This window comes from Pantherophis guttatus, chromosome 2 (genome assembly GCF_059756535.1).
Source record: "Pantherophis guttatus breed Tessera chromosome 2, ASM5975653v1, whole genome shotgun sequence".
Classification (NCBI taxonomy): Eukaryota; Metazoa; Chordata; class Lepidosauria; order Squamata; family Colubridae; genus Pantherophis; species Pantherophis guttatus.
The window spans coordinates 112524699-112547663 of NC_142064.1; the positions used below are offsets into that span (position 1 = coordinate 112524699).

Genomic DNA, 22965 nt, shown 5'->3' on the forward strand with positions numbered 1-22965 from the left:
GAAAACCACCAAGGCCCCTTTCAGCCCTATGATTCTATGTTCTATGTTAAACTCAAGATTTGGTGAACCTTAAAACAGGGCAGTGCCACTTAAAAGCTTCATTGCTCTAAACATTCCCCACTGGTGGAGTTAGATTTCAGCCCTGCCTTATCTGATGACAATGCAGCCTTATTAGCCAGACATAGAGAAAGAGCAAGTTGGTCTCCCAGGCCTAAAAGGTTGCTTGCTCCCCCTCCTTTTGATATTTCTATACACCCAAGAGATTGGATCAGTGGATGCTCTCTGATTAAGCATGATCCATCTTATGGTAAACAGTTCTGAAGAGAAAAACCTACTGTCAGAATTCTCCACACATATTTCTCTCACCTACATCTAGTTCTTAAGGGCTGGCTGAATGAGGATATCCAACTTCAAAGTGCCATGGGATTTATTTTTTAGATAGAGAAAATTGCAGAAGGCTGAATTTGGCAGAAAATCCAAAGGAATAACATAGCCCCTTTCCAATAAAAAAACTTTTTATTAAAAGGCATAAAATTTTGTGAACTGCAGCTCACTTAATCAAATGCATGGAGTAGTTAAACTGATGCAGGATTTAAACTGGGAAAAGGCAAGATGGGAAGGAAGCATGCTTATGCAGATCCAGGTTTCATATGAAACAAATTGTTCAATTCCTAGTCACTAAGTGAGAGCAATCAAATCAGAGAACTGGCACTAGAATCTTGAAAAGAGTGGGGACAAAGTTGGGCACAGTGCCAGAGAGAGGCCCAATTTATCTGGGTTGCAAAGACATGTTGTTATTGGGAGTGTAAACTGAAGTGCATATATGCAAAAGAAATCATACTCCTTTGCCAGAAAAGGCCAATCATGCTGCAGAGAAAAGGAGGGAAGGCAACTGATGCATGCTGTCAGAGGCCAAAGAGGCACAGTCAGAGGCAAACACAGAGATGTGCCAACCAGCAATCAAAGGAGATGTGCAATCTGCTGAACCTTCCTCCTCGTTTATTTAGGGCAGCGAGGCACTGCAGGTCTCAGTGGTCAGCAAAGTTCTGTCTAGCAGGAACAACTGTTGGACTGTGAAGCTGATGCTTCCTTCAGGGCAGTGTTCTTGTGATTGGTGCTGTTCATGCCAGAGCTTGCATCCAGGCTCTCATTCATCTTCTCACAGATTATGTCCACCAAGCGCTCAAAGACCTGCTTGACATTGATATTATCCTTGGCACTGGCTTCAAAGAATTCTAAACCTGGAAGGAGAAGAAATGTTAAAAAAAAAGAAGAAGAAGAAGCCCAAAGGTGGGAGGGGAAAAAGAGCGGGAGGCATTTCTTGTTTTGTTGGGTATGAGATTGAGAGCAATCTAATCTGGAGGTGTTCCCATATAAGAGACAAAACAAACCTAGTTCATCAGCAAGTCTCTTGCCATCTTCAGTGGGTATTACTCGATTATCCTCCAGGTCACACTTGTTCCCAACCAGAATCACTTGAGCATTATCCCAGGAGTAAGTCTTGATCTGAGTTGCCCTAAGAGAAGGATATAGAAAAATTCTGGAATGGATTTGCTATGGGGTTTGTAATTTCACAGTTACCTAAAAAGAACAGTTAGTGACAGTCACAAGGCAGAAGAATTATCCTCATTTCATCAATTCATATACAGTATTATTTCCACCTTTTCAAAAAAAAGAACTATGTTGATTTGAATGGTGGTTGCTCTCCCCACTTTCCCTAATTGACAGGAATGGGGAATGGGAAATCAGAATCCTTATTGTCTGCACACACCCAGAATGAGATACCAATACAAATCTATCACTTGGTTTATTCAGAGAGGAAGGTCTGAATAAACCAACTCTCTGAATAACTCTCTTAACTTTTTCTGCAATCATCGCCACTGGTCTCATCAAATGATGGTATGCCTCACAGCAGAAACTACCAGTCAGTAGAAAACAGCATCCAATTGCCAGTGCCACACAGCTTTTTAAGATGAACTTTTGAGTGTATAAATTACAATAATTCTGGAAGCTCTTTTTAGAACTGTAGTGGACTAGGGAGAGAAAAGTGTGGAGCCTCCAAGGATCAGATAGCTGAGGAAGATGGTGGTGGACAGGAAGGTAATATGACAGAAAGGACAACTTCTAAAAAGAGAAGAAATGGAATGACTTCTAAAACAGAGTCATAATTTGGAGTTTAAAGAATTTTTGGAAAGTTGTGTTTTGTTAGAGTAAGTTGTGTAAGCAATGACTGGACATATTCTTGTCATTGTTGCAAACCATTTCTGGTTGGTGGAGTAGTTTGCAGAAGAATTGTGGCTGTTCTTGTTCTGTTTTGAAGTGTTTGATGGGTGGTTGGGGAATGTGGTTTATTATTATATGAAAAAGGAAGAGCTTGGAATTCAGTTAGCAGGTGTGCATTTTTATTTAGTTTATTTTGGTATTGTTAGATATTGAGATTATTAGTGGGTGGACCTTCAGCTTATTTATGAATTATGTATTCAGGAGACAGATCAGCAAATTATTGGGGGGGGGGAATATTCTGGGACCAGTGACAGTCATTTCAGGAGACATGCCCAGACTAGGGTTGCCAGGTCTGCTTCCAAAAAATAGCGGACAAGCGGGGTGGGGGTGGGGGGTAAAAAGTAGTAAAAAAATAAAAAAAATTTACAATTAAATTATATATTTTCTTACAAACATTTTAACACGTATTAAAATAATCACTTCAAAACTTTACTTAAAATTCAAAACATCAAATATATTATAATAATATGTAAAAAATTAAATTACATTTTACTTTGCTGTCGTGTGTATTTTTTATTTGACTGTGCAGCTTTGATCAATTCTTTGTGTTTAAGGAATAATTCTTTAATTTCAGTACAACGTTGAGAAATATTAAAAAATATACAAAGTTCACTTCGAACTGATGGTACAAGCAGTCGGTTACGTTCGTCAGTCCACAAATTTCCCATGACGCTGAAAATTCGTTTAACTTTTGCATTTGATACTGGAATTGATGCACAATACTGGAACAGTTTCAGTAAACTCGGAGCTGGCTCTTTCTTGAAAAAGTACGTCCACTTATCAAGGGATGAATCGCCCTGCAGATGAACATAAACTTCTTCTAAGACAGAAATTTCATCGAAGAGAGTGTTGGGTGGAAGTTCTTCTTGTCATGGTGATAATAACCAGATGTTCGTCATTTCTTCTAAAGTTGGAGGATTATTGCGATCAATTAGATTGAAACAATTTAGCGTCTCATATACTGAATCGGTGAAATTATACCACTTTTCTAGGTACGCAATGGCTCTTTGATACACGTTGATGGCTTCTTTCTTGAACTTTTGCACGGCATTCTCAGGCAAATGTTTTTTACATAAGGCAAATAAAACTTTCATTCCAAAAAACTGCTCATCGTATTTTTTTTGCAAAGAATCACACAGCTTACACATAATAATGTGAAGATCACATGCAAGAATTTTCTTGCTTTCCAGCTTCAGTAGGGTGTCTTGCATTATTGACATGAAGAAGTGCGTGAAATATAAATACAATTCTGAAATTGTTGGTTCATCGTCCTTTGCGAGTTCATTTTCCTAATCCGAAATAAGGTTCCAGATAACCTTATGGCACTCATCAGATCCAAGAGAAATAAAATACGATTTTAGAGGTATCCAGTTTAAAAGAAGTCTTTCGACTGCTTTAAACAAACTTAACCAACGTGTTGGAACATGGCGCAAAACTTCATGGAATTCTGACTCGCAAAACTCAAAAAATGATTTCAACTCTTCTCGTTTCTTCGCAGAATTCGAAAATTCGGCAAAAATCTTCAGCACTACATTTTCAATATCAAAAGATAACTGCTTTAATCAGTGATGGGATTCTGGGGGTTCCAGGGGGTTCAGCCGAACCCTTTGTTAAATTGCTGGCTCGCCCCGCCCCTTGCCCCGCCCCTCCGCACTACTATTTATTCCAATAAATGGGGCGAGTGAGCCAGCAATTTAACAAACGGTTCCGTGTTTTTTTGTAATTTATTGGCCCCGCAGCACACCGAACCATTTGTTAAATTGGTGGCTCGCCCACCCCTCACCCCGCCCCCCCTCCCACCCGCACGGCGTCAGCCTACCGTAGCCAGGGGTAGGCAATTGTGGCTCTTTTACAACCTGTGGACTTCAACTTCCAGAATTCCTGAGACAGCTTGGCTGTCTCAGGAATTCTGGGAGTTGAAGGCCACAGGTTGTAAAAGAGCCACAATTGCCCACCCCTTCCCTAGCCTGAGTTCCGCTGCCTGGGATCCACGTGGGCTGCCACGTAGTTCCCCACCGACTCCGGACGCAAAAGAGCAGGATGGAGAAAGCAGCTTCCACGCCTTCACTCACCCTCACTCTCTGCTCTGTTGGATCGCCGGCCGTTCGCTTACCCCACCCACTCCCAATCTATTGCTGCCTCCGGAGTCCCAGCTGATGGCTAGAGGAAAAAAAACTTCAAATTCTTGCCGCGGGGCTTCAAAGGGCCGCCCTAGAGCCAGTGGTGCAGCCGAACTGTTTGTTAAATTGCTGGCTTGCCCCGCCCCTCCGCACCACTATTTATTGCCAATAAATAGTGGTGGGCGAGGGGCGGGGCAAGCCAGCAATTTAACAAATGGTTCGGTGTTTTTTTGAAATTTTATTGGCCCACGGAGCTTCAGCATAGGCTAATTAGCCCTTGATTAGATCGGCTCCCGACTCTCAGCTGATTTGTCTCAGCTGTTTTGCTCAGGGCTCTGCTGCTTCCTTGCAAAGAGTCCTGGAGCAATTTTTTTTCCCCTAGCTATGCTGAGAAACGAAACTGAAACTGCTTTGCTGTTGCTGCAAGGTTGGAAAATTAGGCAGGCAGATTTCTTTTCTTTTTCCTCACCAAAAAAGGTAGGTGCAAACAACGGGAAATTTAGGGAAAAAGAGGAGATTTTAAAACACAAAAGAAAAAAAGCTCTATTTAACTAGGGAATTGTAATAATTGAGATACTATTAATTGTATATTGTGTTGAAAGCAGAAATGGTTAAGTTGTGGTTTGGAGGAATATATGGGGGAAATTATTTGGTTTATTATTATTGGTAAATATAATTAATTGATTTGTAAGAAATTGGATTGCATGGAAATAATTGGAATATTCATGTTCATATTGATTAATATACAAAAAAGGTAATTATAGAACTAATTGATTTATATAAAAATGTTGAATTTATATTAAACAACTAATATTACATAATTAACCAATGTGAGGATGGATATAAAAATATATGACAATGGGAAGGGGTATAATATAGAATAGAAGGGAAAAATTGAATTTGATTAAGATTAGAGATGAGAATGAAGGGTAATATTGGTTTTTTACAAAAATAGATGAGGAATAAATATGGCAAAAAGGAAATATAGAAATTGTAAATTTAATTGAAATGACTAAACACAGTTTAAATTTGTGAACCGGCCAAATACTCTGTTCAAAGAAAATACATTGTATGTTTGTATGTGTGTTTCTAATTATTGTTATTTATTCATATTTGTTCTCTTTTATTCTTTAAAGTTTAACAATTCATTCTTCATCTTAATATCTTTATATTTGTTTGGGGTTGGCTTTCTTCCCTTTCATCTTTTTTATTGTACAGCAATCTTTCTCCTCAAACCTACCACCTCTCTCTTTTCTTTCCTTCTTACTTTCTCTTCCTCAGCCTCTTCTTCTTCTCCCTACTTCCTCTTCCTTTCTCCTTCTCCTCCTCTCTTCCTCCCTCTCTTACCCTCCCTCCTATTCTAATTTCCCTTCCCTTCCTTCATCCCTCTCTATTGCTGTATCCTTTTATGCATATGGACTACTCAGAGGGCTGAAAAAGTTATTTTTGACTGGTCCTTGCACTTTTGACCAGTCCTTGAACTTACGACTGTTCTCACATTTTACGTTTTTGCCTTATCTTGTCACCATGGTGAAGAGAAGCAGTTGTGAAATGAGTGACATGGTTGTTAAGAAAGCTGCACGGGCATAAATGTGAGGATGGTCATAAGTGTGAGGACCGGTCAAAAGTGCGAGGCCCAGTCAGAAATGACTTTTTTCAGCCCTCTGAATAGTCCCTATGCACATAGCCATGCCCACCCGGTCACATGACCAGCTAGCCACGCCTACACAGTCACATGACCAGTTAGCCATGCCTACACAGTCACGTGACCAGCTAGCCACGCCCACCCAGTCACATGATTGCCAAGCCACACCCCCAACTAAGCCACGCCCACAGAACCTGTTGTTAAAAAAATTGAATCCCATCACTGGCTTTAATGCATTTTTTGCGCTGTTGTGTAAAATGTGATTATTGCAATGAGCAGCTACAATATTGTCATTTTCCAGCAATAATTTTTGGTAAACAGATTTGTTCACTCCATAATTGACCGATGCATTATCTGCTGAGTAAGCTGAAACATTATTTATTTCCAATTCGTTATCACTAAGAACTCGACACAGCTGATTTTTTATTGATGTAGAATCTTCGAAAGAATCCTCATAAAAGTCTAAAATTTTCACACACAGTCCTTCTTCACAAGTAAAATATTATGCAATAACGGGATACATTTTGTGATTTCCCTTGTTTGATGCGTCAGTGGAGAGAGAAAATGGAATTCCAGTTTTAAGATCATTGAGAACAACTCAATAGAAAAAGGATACAAAACCTCATTGACAATAGCTGATGATTTGGTTCTTCCACAAGACATCATTTTTACAATTTCTGAATCATCAAAAATTTGCTTCATTAACTTAATACCGCAATCTTGAGCTAGGAAAGAAATATGGTGTTTGATCCCATGGTAAGTTTCAGCCATTTCAGCTACAGTCACTTTCTCACTGAAAGAGGAGTCTTTAACAATGAAAAACGAATTGATTCGCTTGTTGCTGGAAGCTATTTTCTCCTTATCTAAATGATTTTCTGTGCTTGCATGCTGTGTGATAGCTTTTATACCATTATATTCAATTGTGAACGATTTCTGACACAATTTACAGTAGGCCGTCGTATTTGTTCTGTCGGTTTCATTGTTGGTAATCCATGCAAAAGTAGCTTCCCAGTCTTTGATGTATTTGCACACTCCTCTCTTTCGTTTTAAAGAATTCGAAATCTCACCACTGTCACTCTCATCACTCGACGCCATTTTAGGTCAGTCGACACAAGTTACAATACATTTTAAAAATGTGAACTGTACATAATTTTATAATATATTTTTATTTTAATCTCATCATTAATTTTTTCAGAGAATCGAGTTCAATGGATATTCGATCTGTCTCATTCTAACTTATGAAAAAAAAGACAAAACGTGATTCTCCTATCCTTATTCTCTTAGACTGTGCAGCTTTAGATTACATACCATTTCATCATAAAGCTTTTGAATAAAAAAAATGTCCACTATTTTGTGAAAAAAAATAGTGAACATAATGTGAAAAAAGCGGACTGTCCGCTCAGATAGTGGACATCTGGCAAGGGTAGCCCAGACAGGTAGGGCCAGTTTTTCACTGAGGCCCAGTGTGGAGAGTAGAGCAGAGTTCTGCAACCTCAGCAACTTTAGGTTGCATGGACGTCAGCTCCCAAAGTGCCTAGTCAGCATGCTTAGGGTTTTCCCTAAGGATCTGATGGGCAGTTTGGCCAAGGTCTCACTGTCTAGTATGGGTGGGGGTCTGAAGTCTGGGATCGTATCACCTCTCTGCTGCTTCTCTCTGTGTACCAATCCTGATGTCATTGGGAATCAGGTTGCATATAAATTTAAATAAATAAATATCACTCATCAAACAGACACATCTTGGGCCAGGCTGCAGGTACCAATCTGTGATTGAGAGACCCTGTCGTGACTCCTTTGTCATGGAGCAATCACTATCTGATCAGATGTTTTCCAGATTGGATTAAGTTCCAGAAGTCACTGCTCTGAAAGCTGGTTAATATGCCAAGCCTTTCAGCAGAGGAGCCCATGGTGACTATCTGAAATTACCAAATATCCCTGGTTTTGATAGACTTCTAGAATGGCTGGGTCATATCTAAAAGCAAATATGACTAAGTACAGCTTAAACATTCCTTGAAAAAGCTAAGCTATATCAGGGAAAGAGATCCCTGGATCCATTGAGTCTGATGATAGTCACTTAAGGGAGCTGTTCTGGAGGGGCTGATGCATCTTGAATCACTATCACTAAATGGGAAAGTGTTATGGATTTCTTCACAAAGTTGCTCATAGTCATTGTTGGATAGTCAGCCCCTTGCCGAGTAAGCTTTAGGAGGAAGCTAACAAACCTGCTGGGCCTGTGTTGTTAGATCAGTCTGACCTTATGCTCCTTGGAACTAGGAACAGAGTGCTTGAGTCATTATTTGTCTCTAGGCTGGTATTGGTTGGGATGGAGAGAATCAAAATCATGAATACCTTCCTTAATCTCTTTTTTTAAAAATGGGTACAGCCTTGGGATTCACTTGACCAAAGATGTCTAAATTGGAACAGGCAAACAAAACAAAACAAAACAAAACCTGAATCCAGACAAGTCAGAATTTTGGGGGAAATCTCAATCAATCGACAAGGATTCTTCCTGCTCTGGATATTGTTTCTGGAAGGACCAGGTTGTGGGTTTAGGGTAGGAACCTGTGCTATCCAGAATGCCAAGCTCAGAACAGTCATTGTCATTTTCCACTTATGTATGACTTATCAATTTTATCCCTTCCTAAAGAGAGATCATCTGGGTGTTCTTTGTCTCCTGGTTATTTTCTTCTAGCCTGTGTAAGAATTCCCAGACATTGTAATAGGTTAAAAAATAGCAGCCAGAACATGGCATCTCTTCTGATTAAGTTGCATTGGCTCCAAGAAATTTCCAATTTAAAGTATATGTTATTACATCTAAATACCCAAATGGCTTGGCCTCACCAGCTTTCCACTCCTCCTCTGTAAAGTGGCTCATTTGGAATCCATAAGAGCTGTGGAATTCCCTTCCTTGGCTCTTCAGTCTGCTGCTTTTTCATGATTTAGTAGAAACTTAGTCTGACTTCTACATCAGCTTATCCTCCACAGAAGATACGTTTTTAACTGCTATTGATCTTTTAAGGCTAAAATCATAATTTTGTATTGAACCATTTTAACATTAGTTGTTGTTTTAGGATATGGCCTTTTTATGTTTGATATATTTGGGGAAGGGGATTTGATTGCTATTTATTGCTTTTTGCTGGAAACCACTGAGAATTGGCTTCTGTTCTTTTTCAAGATGTTTCCTAAGTTTCTAAATTGCAAGATAACTTGCCAAACTGACACAGTGAAATCCATAATCTAAATTAGGACTAAGGAACTGCTGGAACTGGAGCAGATATACAGTATATGTATACTGTATACTGGAGGGGATATAGTACCTACATCATTCAGCACTTGTTTCTTGGTTTGGATGAATAAACCGGCTTGAGTGTTCTCAGTCCATTGTGTTAGAAATTTTAGAAACCTATGCAATACAGCTAAAAGTAACCAAGAGTTTTATATCAGTGTAAACGCTAGTAGTCTAGTACTGATACTGGTACTGTTGAACTTTCATGGATCAGGCATCACCAAAAATGTGGGGTTTCTTTTTTCTGAAATACTGTATTTTGGAATATTTGCAGTCATGTAACAATTTTCTCAGCTAATTTGGACAAAGAGACTTTCTCAAAGACTAATGTGAGATAAACTTGCATCAAAGCATTCAGTGCCTAAAAGATCCATGTCCATATTGTAAAACAGAAAAGGTTGGTAACTTCTAAATACAAGCCTCTTACTCTACTAATTGAGACTTAAGACTAATTGAGAGACAGTTTTTAGTGAAAAGCAGGGAGAAAGATGGTGTAGTATAGAATGCCATTTTTCATCTATAATCCATCCCAACAATTTACTATCTATTTAGTATTTTTGCTAGCATGAGATTGGCTCACAGTATGCTAAATGTTCCATGAAGATTATCTGCATCAAATTAACATGTTTAAGCTTCTGCCTGCAGATTTGCTTAAGCATCTGTGGTCATTTTCACAAAAAGGCTCTTTTCTACTATAAGGCATAGTAAGCATATTTGGTCACCATATTATAAAAAAGATACAGAGACTCTAGAAGGAGTGCAGAAAAGAGCAGTAAAGATGATTGAGGGCCTCAAGGCTAAACATATGAAGAATGGTTGCAGGAATTGGCTTTGTCTAGTCTAGTGAAAAGAAGGACTAAGGGTGACATGACAGCAGTGTTCCAATATTTGAGGGGCTGCCCCAAAGAAGAGAGGGGTCAACCTATTCTCCAAAGCACCAGAAGACAGAACAAGAAGCAATGAATGAAAACTAATCAAGAAGAGAACCAATCTAGAAGTAAGGAGAAATTTCCTGACAGTGGGAACAATTAACCAGTGGAACGGTTTGTCTCCAGAAGTTGTGGCCGCTCCATCACTGGAGGTTTTTAAGAAAAGACTAGACAGTCACTTATCTGAAATAGGTATAGGGTCTCCTGCTTGAGCAGGGGGCTGGACTAGAAGACCTCCAAGGTCTCTTCCAACTCTTGTTATTCTGTTAAGCATAAATTGTACAGCAGGAAAGCCTCATAGTTGGAGTGTGAGAACAGGATAATCCAATATCCTGTTCTATATTCATGACAGATATTTGTGGCATATCAGATTCTTAGATATTTCAAGGATCTTGAAATTATGTACAAGCAACAGACTCTTCCAGTAACATAGAACACTAGCACATCAGGTAATTCTTGACTTATGACTGCAATTGGGACTGGAATTTTGGTCATAAGTTGTGACTGTCATAAGTTGAGACATCCATGTGACCAGACCTGATTTTATGATTGTTTTTAATTAAAGAGAAACTTCCTAGCAGTGAGGACAATTAACCAATGGAACAGCTTGCCTTCAGAAATCGTGGCCGCTCCATCACTGGAGGTTTTTAAGAAAAGACTAGACAGTCACTTATCTGAAATAGGTATAGGGTCTCCTGCTTGAGCAGGGGGCTGGACTAGAAGACCTCCAAGGTCCCTTCAAGCTCTGTTTTGTTCTGTTCTTACTTATTCAGGCATGTGTAAAACTCTCAAATGGGCATTTGTTGCCAGAAACCAGTAAAAACACTGTAAATCATGGGCACGTGACTGCAGAACACTGCAACCAGTTTTAAATGTGAGCCAGTTACCAAGTGCCTAAAATGCAGTCATGTGACTGCACGGGGGTTGGGGGACAGCACAATATTGTACAATAGCCAGAAGTGCTTTACAGGCTGTAAAACTCTCTCTCTGAATCTGTCATAACTCTGAACAGTTGTTAAATTACTAGTCATAAGTTGAGGCTTACTTGTACAATGGAGGCATGTATACATTGCTTTATAATGAGTCAGTTGATAAAGCCATACAATGTCACCTGTTCTGACTGGCAGTGTTATTTTGGGCCCTGATATTTCCCAGCCCTGTTGTCAAAATCCTTTAATTGGAGATGCTAATAAGTTGCTGTGCACATGAGACACGCTCTCTAACTCAGCTTTGGCCCCTTAATATACTGGTAAGAAATTCTGGCCTCAGCAAGTTCCTAAATAGCAAGAATGTTGCACCTGTAAATAATACATTACCAACTGAGCACATTTCAAAGTCTGTTTTCCTAGTCCATAACTGGAAATCACCCCTTTGACAGAAAAAGTCCCTGTTCCAGCTCAGGATTCTGCACAGCAAACCTTACCAGTCTTGTACAGCATTGAAAGACTCCTGGTTGGAAATATCATACATGAGTAAAAAACCCATTGCTCCCCTGTAGTAGGCTGTTGTAATGGTTCGATACCGCTCTTGCCCAGCTGTGTCCTTAGAAAGACAGAAACAGAAAAGGACATTGATCAATTAAATGACTTCCCCTTTCAGACAAATATAGAGTTCCTTATCTAACTACTTGCTTTGTCAAGCCTTAAAATCAATTTCATCTATCATCTTTTTTTCATTATCATCAGAAATTTCTCTCTGTGACCTCCCATCTTGCCTACTGTTATAATCAATCAACCTATCAAACAGCACCCTTAGCTCAGCATAGCTCTTGCTGCATTGATACAAGAGTCTTTCCATTTTTCAGATTGACGTGTGGCTAACAGATGCAAAGTATGTTCAACCTCATTCAATCTCAAAAATTCAGAAATCCCTCCAGGGGAAATCTATAGTCTAAAGCAAGGGTGTCAAACTCAAGGCTTTCAGGCCAAATTCGGTCTGCAGGGTGCTTAAATCTGGCCTGCGGAACTAGCCTGGAAATATCAAAGATCAGCCTGCAGTATCTCTGCCGGCCAAAACGGGCCGCGTGCGGCCCCCCCCACCCTGGTACCACCTCCCCAGCCTCCTGCAGCACTCTGCCGAGGCCTCAGCAGAGAGGCCCGTTTTTGGCTGGCAGAGTGCTGCTGGAGGCCAGGGAGGTCGAAAATGGGCCATGCAGGGGCCTTGGGAGGCCTCCACATGGCCCATTTTTGGCCAGGAGAGTGCTGCAGGAAGCTGTTCAAGCTGAAAACGGGGCAGAGGGGGCCACACGCGACCCCTCCCACGCCCTGTTTTGGCCAGCAGGGTGCTGCAGGAGGCATCCATCCCATCTCCTCCCCACCCTCCCCCCACCTCCGCTGGCCCACAGAGGACTACAATGCTTATCCAGCTCTCAAAGAAATCCAGTTGGACACCCCTGGTCTAAAGCAATTCTATTTGTTCACGGTTTCAAGCATGAACAAATGCTCTGAGTCTCTGAGAAAACATGACAACAATAATAATGAATTAAGTGAGATAAGGCCACCTACAAAGCACAGGCACAGAAAGGCTATGGAAGAACAGTCCCCCTTCTGCTGCCCAGCCTTGGAGACTAGACTCCTTCCTGATTCTCCTGAGATTTGTTCCTGCACCCCAAAGACTCACTGTTACTGTGGAGACCTGTGCTTACTCTGTAGGGCTCTGACCTATGGACTCCTTTTAGGCTCATCTCTGGTTGAGGACAGCATTTCCATGATGGCCCTGGTGTACGTAAGGGTTGGCATTTGACTCTAATTAAAATTTAAAGAGATTGAAAGCTTAATGGAGCATTTAAATGAGGGAAAAGAGGACAGCAAACTGGAAATGGGTTGCTTCTGGTGCATTATCAAAGGCTAAGGGTAGAAAGAACAGCAAGTTCCTGACCTAAAAGGTTCACTAGTGTGGAAATGTTTCTCCAGTGTGGAATTGTTATCAGAGCACAGACCATTAAGTGACAACAGGAAGAGTGATTCTTGCCAATTCTTCAGTTTTGAGGATTTTGGCCCGAGGGCTCTTTTGATGGAATATAAAAAAGGGTATTCCAGTCTGCCCTTTCCCCTCAAATAACCACATGGAACAACCCTACAATCGGAAAAGTCAGAGAACTACCTTTCTAGCCTTATGGGGCAGTATGCAAATGCGCAGGTCCAAAGAGAATCATACTTTTCTCAGAAACAGATGGTGCTTTCTCCAATTTAAAAAGCACCATTAAGGACTGCAGACTGAAGTTATAGACAATTAGCAAATTGTATACAAGATGTATGGAATGAGCCAGTGGTGACTCATTTGTTAGAACTGGTTCTGTGGGCGTGGCTTGGTGGTGGTGGGTAATGTGACTGGGTGGGCATGGCCAATTTTTTTTTTTACTTTTAAAACCATTTTTTCTACAACCTCTTTGGTGAAGAGGTTGTATAAAAATGCTTTCAAAAAGCTCTGACGATCCCAGCTGAGTTGCCTGATCGGCTGAGACTTTTTTTCTTTTAAATGCCTCTGACGACCAGGCAACTCAGCTTGGATCGTCAGAGGCTTTTAAAAGAAAAAAAGGGTTTTTTTCTTTTAAAAGCCTTTGATGATCCCAGCTGAGCCACACGATCATCAGAGGCTTTTTTTTTTTTTTTTACTTTTAAAAGCATTTTTTTGGCCAAAGAGGTTGTAGAAAAAATGTTTTTAAAAGTAAAAAAAAAAGCCTCTGATGATTGTACGGTTCAGCTGGGCATGGGGGGGAGGGGCAGGAATTTTTGCTACCGGTTCTCCGAACCACCCACCTCTATCACTACCAGATCGGGCGATCCAGTCCGAACCGGGAGCATTTCACCCCTGGAATGAGCCCACCTAGAGTAGACTTCCCCAGCCTGCTGCTCTAATGCACTGCACTACAATTCCCAGAACTTCTTAGTCAATATAATGGATCCTCAATATCAATGTAGCACAATAGTATATAATTATTAGCAGTTTTGTAGAGTTGGCATCTACAATGTGCCTCAAGAACATCAGCATTAATCATATTTTATTAAGATTAGAGATATCCACTAAATAGTTACAATTCTATGCATAACTGTCTAATACAAACATTATTCTTATAATGTTATAAATTTTATTATATTTATTTATTTATACTTATTTATTATTATAAACTATTATAAATTATTATAAACTTATTTATTATAAACTTATAAACATTATAAACTTATAATGGCTTACATGCTTTTTAAACCTATAGTACTTTGAATAAAGAATCCCCGTTTCCTTATATTTACCCATACAAAATCTATGTCTATAGACAATCCGCTAATAGATAGCAAATATAATCAGGTCTTCAATACATTGAGTAAATGGAACGATTCATTTATTTTTCACGTTGCAATATCAGTCTTTTAGCTACAATAAGTGGACAGAGAATCCATTTATATTATCCAGTTCCATGTAGTATGCAGCTTATTCAAGAGAATATTATCGTCTGAATATTTTAGATTTTATTGCAGAGTCATATTTATATATTCCACTACTTTCCCCCAAACTTTGTAAGTATAGGACAGGGGTGTCAAACTTGTGTTGTCACGGCAGCGTCATGTGACATATTGGGACTTTTTCCCCCTTTGCTAAACCAGGCATGGGCGTGACCAGCACGTGATGCATCAGGCCCGCGGGTCGCGAGTTTGACAGGCCTGATATAGGACAAGTGTTTTAATGTTTTAAAGAAGCATTGTCCTTATTACATCATCAATAAAATGCTATCTAATACTATTCTATACAGATATAATGGAGTTCAATAAATTCTAAGTATTATTATTATTGACATATAAATTGTAGATTTGAATCCATTGAGCATTTTAGGTATACAAATTAAAACACTATCCCATCGTCTAGGCAATATAGGAACCTCTAACTCTTTATCCCACTCATTTCTTACTACTTGCATATCAAATTGATTAATTGATAACAAATATCCAATGAAACTAATAGTAGGTTTTCTAATTTTAAAAGATTTAACCAGTTGTTTTGATATCTAGAATGTCTCAGAAACTGCAAATGAGGCTGGTTCATACAATGTTGTTAACAGATGTTTTACTGTAAATATTGCAACTGAGTTACATGTGATGGATATATATACTGTATATTCTTGAATAATGTTTGCATTAGATACTTCTATATAGAATTGTAACTGTTTATTGTCCCAACGTATTATACTCTATATCTTAATTTTCTTCTGTTGTATTTTTAAAACACTTGGTATGTAGTGTTAATAATGTATGTATTTTGGGGGTTTGTTCCTTCTGCTTTTTCCCCCTTTTTCTCTTATTATTTTAAAAGCAATAAAAAAACTAGAGGCCAAATGGCCTGTACCGATGCAGCTAGATATCACATCTCTTACAGTAGTGGTCCCCAACCTCCTGGCCGTGGCCCATTGGGAACCCATTGACCCAAAATAGCAGGTGAGTGCACAAAGCTTCCTTTGCACATGTGCAGGATTTAGGCTGCATGCACGAAACCATTTCCCTCCCTGCTGCTGAAGCCACAGCCAGCACTGCCGGTCCTTGCAGCCAAAAAGGTTGGGGACCACTGCCTTAAGAGATCACAAGGGAGTGTAAAAGATAGGAGAGAGATCATTCAAAACCTGCCTGTCTGATCCTGTCTTGGAATACTGCTATTATGTCACCCCAAGTTCTTCTCTAGACTAGGCACAACCAAATCCTGCAACGTTCTTCATATGTTTTAGTCTCCAGGCCTTTAATCATCTTTGTTGCTGTTCTCTGAACGTTTTCCAAAGTCTCACCTTGTTTGTAATGTGGTGACCAAAATTTGTTGCAATATTTCAGGTGTGGTCTTACCAGGGTTTTATAAAGCGGTATTAATACTTCAGGGGATTTTGATGCTATGCCTCTATTTACACAACCCAGGATTGTATTAGGTTTTTCGGCTGCTGCCACACACTGCTAGCTCATATTCAAGTGATCATCCATTAGGACTCCCTCTCACAGTTATGGTTTTTGAGCCAGATCTCGCCTAATCTGTACTTATAGCTTTGATTTTTCATGTCTAAATGTAAAATTGTGCTTTTCTTCACATTAAAGTTCATTTTGTTGGATTGTTCAAATCTTTCAAGATCTTTTTGGATCCTGAGCTTGTCTTCTCGGGTGTTGGCTATTCCTGCCACTTAATGGATTATAAGACGCTCCGGATTATAAGATGCACCTAGCTTTTTGGGAGGAAAAAAAGAAAAAAAAAATCTGCCTCTGCCTCCCAGCAATTTGCCTCCTTGCAGCAAACAGCAAACAGCTTGGTCTGCTTCAGCACAGCCTTATTTAGCATGAGCAGCTGATTGGCGGTTGGATTGGCCTCCCGGAATAACACCTATCAGTTGTTTCAGACTGCGTGGATCACTGCCGCCTATTGCCACCTCCGCGCACCCCATTTTTGGCCTCCATACAGTCCCATTTTTGGCCTGTTCCAGGTGGCAGGGATAGGTGGCAGCGGCGGCAATCCCCACCGCCTGGAACAGGCTGAAAACGGGGTGCACAGAGGCCGAAAATGGGATGCGTGGAGGCTGAAAATGGGGCACACAGAGGTGGAGATAGGCAGCAGTGGTGATGGGTGGCAACAGCGGCGATGGGTAGTGGCGATCCCTGCAGCCTGGAACAGCTGATAGGCAGTATTCCGGGAGGCAGATCCAACCCACCAAGGGGAAGGTCAGGCCTGGCCACTATGCGCGGTGGGGGGAGTGGGAGTTTCGGAGGAAATGGGGGGGGTCGAGCTTGTCCAGATCGTGTTTTCACCATCGGTACTGTGAGGGGGAGGGGTAGATATGGCGGGAGCAGGGGGCCATATCATGTTAAGGGAGCGCGCATCCGCTGTCTTCAAGCGGTAGCGTGCTCCGGCCCCCAAGGCTCCACTCGTTCTCCAGGTTGCACAGACCCTCAGGACCCGGGCCTTCGGCTGATGTTGTGCAACGCCAGGTCCGTAGTAAATAAAGCCCCCCTCATTTGTGATCTTGTTCAGGAGAGCGGACCTGGCGGGTATTACGGAGACCTGGTTGGGCCTGGAGGGAGGGGTCCCTCTGGTAGAAATGCGCCCACCAGGCTTCCATGCATTCCATCAGCCGAGGTCACAGGGGAGGGGCGGGGGAGTAGCAGTTATTATTAGAGAAGGTTTTAGGCCGAGGGAGGCCACTGTTCCTCAGACGGCCGGTTGTGAGACCCTCCTTGTGAAATGGGGTCATGGGGTTCAGATGAGTTTGCTGATCACGTACCTGGCTCCCTGCCACGTGGCAGCAGCCCTGCCTGAGCTACTCAACGTTATCGCCGCGGTGGCGGTTGATACCCCCAGACTTATGGTCATGGGGGATTTCAACCTGCCATCCATGGGTGAGACATCTGAGGTGGCTCGGGAGTTCATGGCTTCCATGACGGCTATGGATCTGACCCAGCTAATTCATGGCCCTACGCACATGGGGGGAAACACACTGGACTTGATTTTTGTCTCTGGACAGTGGCTGAGTGATCTTGAGATAGGGGACATAGTCATCGAGCCCTTGTCGTGGTCGGATCACTCTCTCCTTTGCCTTGACCTTCGAACCGCTGCACCCCGCCGCAGGGAGGCGGAACTGATAAGATGGTACCGCCCCAGGCACCTGATGGAACCTGATAGATTCCAGATGGAGCTTGGGCCAATCCCTGAGGTCCTGGCTCACGCCTCGACTGGAGACCTAGTGGCCGCCTGGGATAGGGCGGCCGCTGGAGCTCTGGATCGAGTCGTGCCTTTGCGGCCTCTGACCCGGCGCCGATCTCACCTGGCTCCTTGGTTTACTGAGGAGCTGAGGGAGATGAAGCGCCGGAAAAGACGCCTAGAGAGTAGTTGGAGGGCCAGTCGTACTGAATCTGACCAGACACTGGTAAGATCTCATATTAAGAATTACCTAGTGGCGATAAAAGCAGCGAAATGCACTTATCTTGCTGCTCTTATTGCGTCATCAGATAACCGCCCGGCCGCCCTGTTTAGGGTGACCCGCTCCCTGCTCCACCAGGAAGCGAGGGAGGACCCCTTGGAGGGAAGAGCCGAGGATTTTGTTCAGTATCTGTATGACAAAATCACTCAGATTCGGGAAGATCTGGACTCCGACTGGGTAGATCCAGCGGGGATGATGGAGGCAGGTCCTGAGAATGTTATCTGGGATGAGTTTGATTCTGTGACCCCTGAGGATGTGGACAGGATTCTGGGTAAACTGAATGCGACCACATGTTTGTTGGACCCGTGCCCCTCCTGGTTAGTGCTGGCTTCCCGGGAGGTGACGCGAGGCTGGCTCCAGGGGATTATAAATGCTTCATTGGGCGAGGGTGTCTTTCCCGCCACCTTGAAAGAGGTGGTGGTGAGACCTCTCAAGAAGCCTTCCCTGGACCCGGCAATATTGGCTAATTATTGTCCAGTCTCCAACCTTCGCTTTGTGGCGAAGGTTGTTGAGAGTGTGGTGGCACAACAGTTTCCCCAGTACCTGGATGAAACGACATATCTAGATCCGTTCCAGTCGGGTTTCAGGCCTGGGTACAACACGGAAACGGCATTGGTCGCATTGGTGGATGAACTCTGGAGGGCTCGGGACAGAGGTTGTTCCTCTGTCCTGGTCCTATTAGATCTCTCAGCGGCTTTTTATACCATCGACCATGGTATCATGCTGCACCGGTTGGAAGAGTTGGGGGTGGGAGGCACCGTATTACGGTGGTTCTCCTCCTTTCTCTCCGACCGGTCGCAGTCTGTGTTGACAGGGGGGCAGAGGTCGACCCCGAGGCCCCTTATATGTGGGGTGCCACAAGGATCGGTCCTCTCGCCCCTTTTGTTCAACATTTATGTGAAGCCGCTGGGCGAGATCATCCGTGGTTTCGGGGTGGAGTACCATCAGTACGCTGACGACACCCAGCTGTACATCTCTGCCCCAGACCACCCCAACGATGCCCTTGAAGTGATGTCCCGGTGCCTGGAGGCCGTACGGATCTGGATGGGGAGAAACAGGCTCAGGCTCAACCCATCCAAGACCGAGTGGCTGTGGTTTCCGATGTCCCGATATAGTCAGCTGGTGCCATCGCTGACTATTGGGGGCGAAGCATTGGCCCCCACGGAAAGGGCTCGCAACTTGGGTGTCCTCCTGGATTCACGGCTGTCTTTAGAAGAGTACTTGACGGCCGTGACCGGGAGGATTTTTCATCAGGTCCACCTGATCCGCCAGTTGCGTCCCTTTCTGGATCGGGACTCGTTACGCACGGTCACTCATGCCCTCGTCACCTCCCGTCTGGACTATTGTAACGCTCTCTACATGGGGCTCCCCTTGAGGAGCACTCGGAGGCTCCAACTGGGGCAGAGTGCGGCTGCGCAGGTGGTGATGGGAGCGACGTGGCGCTCCCATGTAACGCCTCTCCTGCGCGAGCTGCACTGGCTCCCGGTGGTCTTCCGAGTGCGCTTCGAGGTTTTGGTTATCACCTTCAGAGCGCTCCATGGCTTAGGACCTGGCTATTTGCGGGACCACCTGCTACCACCAATAGCCTCCCACCAACCAGTACGCTCCCATAGAGAGGGGCTCCTCTGGGTGCCGTCGGCCAAACAATGTCGACTGGCAGCCCCCAGGGGGAGAGCCTTCTCTGTGGGGGCACCTACAATCTGGAACGAGCTCCCCCCCGAGATACGGAGGATTCCGGATCTGCGTACCTTCCGCCGCGCGCTTAAGACGTTCCTATTCCATCAAGCTGGCCTGACCTAAACTTTTCCTCTTTTTAAATGGGAATTTTAAATTTGGTTTTAAATTGGGGTTTTAAAATGGTTCAGCCAAATTTATTTAATTTGTTTTATCTCTATTTTAAATTTTGTATTTATATGTTTTATTTTATGGCTGTTCACCGCCCTGAGTCCTTCGGGAGTAGGGCGGTATACAAATTTAATAAAATAAATAAAATAAATAAACCGCCAATCAGCTGCTCATGCTAAATCAGGCTGTGCTGAAGCTGATCAGGCTGTTTGCTGCAAAGAGGCATATTGCTGGGAGGCAGCGGCCAGCTGGGGGGGCGGGGGCGGCAGCGGGGGGAGCGGCTTCGCAATATTCGCTGTATAAGACGCACAGACATTTCTACCCACTTTTGGGAGGAGGGGAAAGTGCATCTTATACACCGAAAAATAAGGTAATCTGGAAATTTGATAAATTCCCCTCATCCCTCATCTAAGTCATTTATGAAGATATTGAAGAGTACTGGTCTTAAGAGGGAACCTTGTGGTCAATGGTGCAATTCAATTTTTTTTACTACCGATTCTATGGGCGTGGCTTTGTGGGCATGGTGTGGCTTTGTGGGCGTGGCAGGGAAAGGATACTGCAAAATCTCCATTTCCATCCCACTCCAGGGGAAGGATACTGCAAAATCTCCATTCCCATCCTACTCCAGGGGAAGGATACTGCAAAATCCCCATTCCCTCCCCACTCTGGGGCCAGCCAGAGGTGGTATTTGCCAGTTCTCTGAACTACTCAAAATTTGCGCTACTGGTTCTCCAGAAACTGTCAGAACCTGTTGAATTTCACCCCTGCTTGTGGTACCCCACTGCTTACTTCCCTCCATGTAGTACCATTAAAGACTACTCATTGAGTATGGTTTGTCAGCCAGCTACAAATCCATCTGATGGTGATGTTGTCTATTCCACATTTTTCTAGTTTACCAAGAAGTCGGTTGTAGACTACTGTGTCGAATGCTTTACTGAAATCTAAGTAATGCTATATCCAAAGCATTTCTCTGGTCTATAAATGAGCAGACATCAGAGAAGGCAGGTCAGTGATCAATTAATGTGCAATTTAGAATTTCTAGTACAGAAATTCATGCAGGCTTATTCCTGCTTCCCTGCAATCAAAGGCTGATTCTAAATCAATAAAAGCAACATCCTGGGAAGGAGAACGGAGGATTCCAATTGCTTTGGATATATTTTCTTCAGTTTCAGTTCTTAGGAAATCTCCCTCACTGCTGAAACATGCATGTTCGCCCATAATTGATATGTCATGAATCAGCCAGAGCACAGAACATAATTTTATACTAAATGAGTACTATACTCTCCCTTTTCATGCAAGGGGAAAAATTCTTAAGGATGCTGAAATGTAAGGGGATATGTAATGATTATATCAATGCAACCTCTCCCAAAAGCTCAGAAAGGCAGCAGGTAACTAGAACACTGTCTCCTTTAATTAAGAATGCATGTTTTCATTATCTCTACTACCCCTTCTCTCTCTTAAGTTTTAACCAAAGAAAACCATGTATGCCCATTTGTAGTCTTTGAATTACTCAGGCACAGACTGGTTGCCTGATCTAGAGCTCTACCAACTTTTGTTTTCAGTTCCTATGCTCTGCTTCCCATGAACAGTAAAGTATCTTACCCAAATCTGCAGTTTGACTCTTTTTTCATTCCTGTAGACAGTCTTCACCTTGAAATCGATGCCAACAGTACTAACAAAGTCTGAAGTAAAGGAATCATCAGCGTATCGGAAGAGAAACGATGTCTTGCCTACGCTGCTGTTGCCAATGATCAAAAGCTTGAACATGTAATCAAAGTTTTGGTCAGCAGCATCCTTGGGCATCTGTCGGGTGTCATTTGCGGAGGCCATCTAAGGGAGGGAAATGGATATCTCTAGTGAAGCTCGAGGCCAGAGAAGAATGCCAATGCTCATTCTAGAACTTGCAAACAGAAGCCATATTCAGACATGATATCCAAGATAAGCAAGACAGAGACACAGATGTGCTTACCTACCTCACCCACATCCTCTCTTGCCTTTCTTGTTGGCAGGGGATGTCTTAAAAGAAAAAGTACACCTGTTAGCATCATAGTGCTTCCTTTGATAGGAATCCCTGCATAAGGATCAATTCCAAGATTTATAATCCCATTCAACTCAATGGTGTACATACATTTTTTTTTCTCATTTAGATCTAAAACTGTGCATGACAAAAGTCTTCATTGCTCAACACATACTGTGATTGTCACTTAACATGAGACAGCTCAAAAGATCAAAATTTAGTGGAATTACAATAGAATAGAATAACAGAGTTGGAAGGGACCTTGAAGGTCTTGTAGTCCAATCCCCTGCTTAGGCAGGAAACCCTATACCACTTCAGACAAATGGTTATCCAATTCTCAGCTTTCAGTCCCAGTTTCTTCTAAGATAACTATCTCGGTTTGAGACATCTTGGTTGAATCATCATCACTCAGATTTTAAAGTCAGCAGACTCACTTATAGTACTTCAAGGTTTAAAATGCTTATCCTGGAGCAGCATACACTTGGATTTGTCTCACAGCCCTATGACAACTACACATGTTGGATAGTGAATTCCAGTACAGTAGTCGGTAGCAGCAGATAACAATTGTAAATAAAGCAAGAAGATATCTTTGGTAATAATCAAACAGTCCACAATGTCACATTATCTTTATTCAGCTATTTTGGATGATTATTCAGTACCCAAAGTAAGGTTAGGGGTTTGGAAAGATGGCAAATTTATTAGTGCATGTTGATTTTACTAACTAGCTGCTTTTGAAGAATTTCTATCATTAAATATGAAATATCTCACCAACATCTCCTATAACTGACTCCTCCACCTCTGGTGATCACAGAAAAAGATGAGTGAGGTCTATTTATCAGACAAAAGCCTAGAAAAGCACCAGGCCCAGACAATTTCTTCTTGCTTGAAAGTTTGTGCTGATCAATTG

The 22965-nt window shown here is 42.5% G+C and overlaps 1 protein-coding gene across 1 annotated transcript in view; it reads right to left on the bottom strand.

Moving 5' to 3' along the window:
* Positions 1 to 497: 497 nt before the first annotated feature.
* Positions 498 to 22965, bottom strand: part of RAB3D (RAB3D, member RAS oncogene family) — a 38543-nt gene continuing 16075 nt past the window's right edge. Inside the window, exons 2-5 of the mRNA XM_034437774.3 lie at positions 21644 to 21871; positions 11684 to 11802; positions 1392 to 1516; positions 498 to 1241 (exon numbers count right to left, since the gene is read on the bottom strand). Coding sequence (XP_034293665.1) covers positions 1051 to 1241; positions 1392 to 1516; positions 11684 to 11802; positions 21644 to 21871 — 663 coding nt within the window. The 3' untranslated portion in view covers positions 498 to 1050. The remainder of the gene's footprint in view (positions 1242 to 1391; positions 1517 to 11683; positions 11803 to 21643; positions 21872 to 22965) is intronic.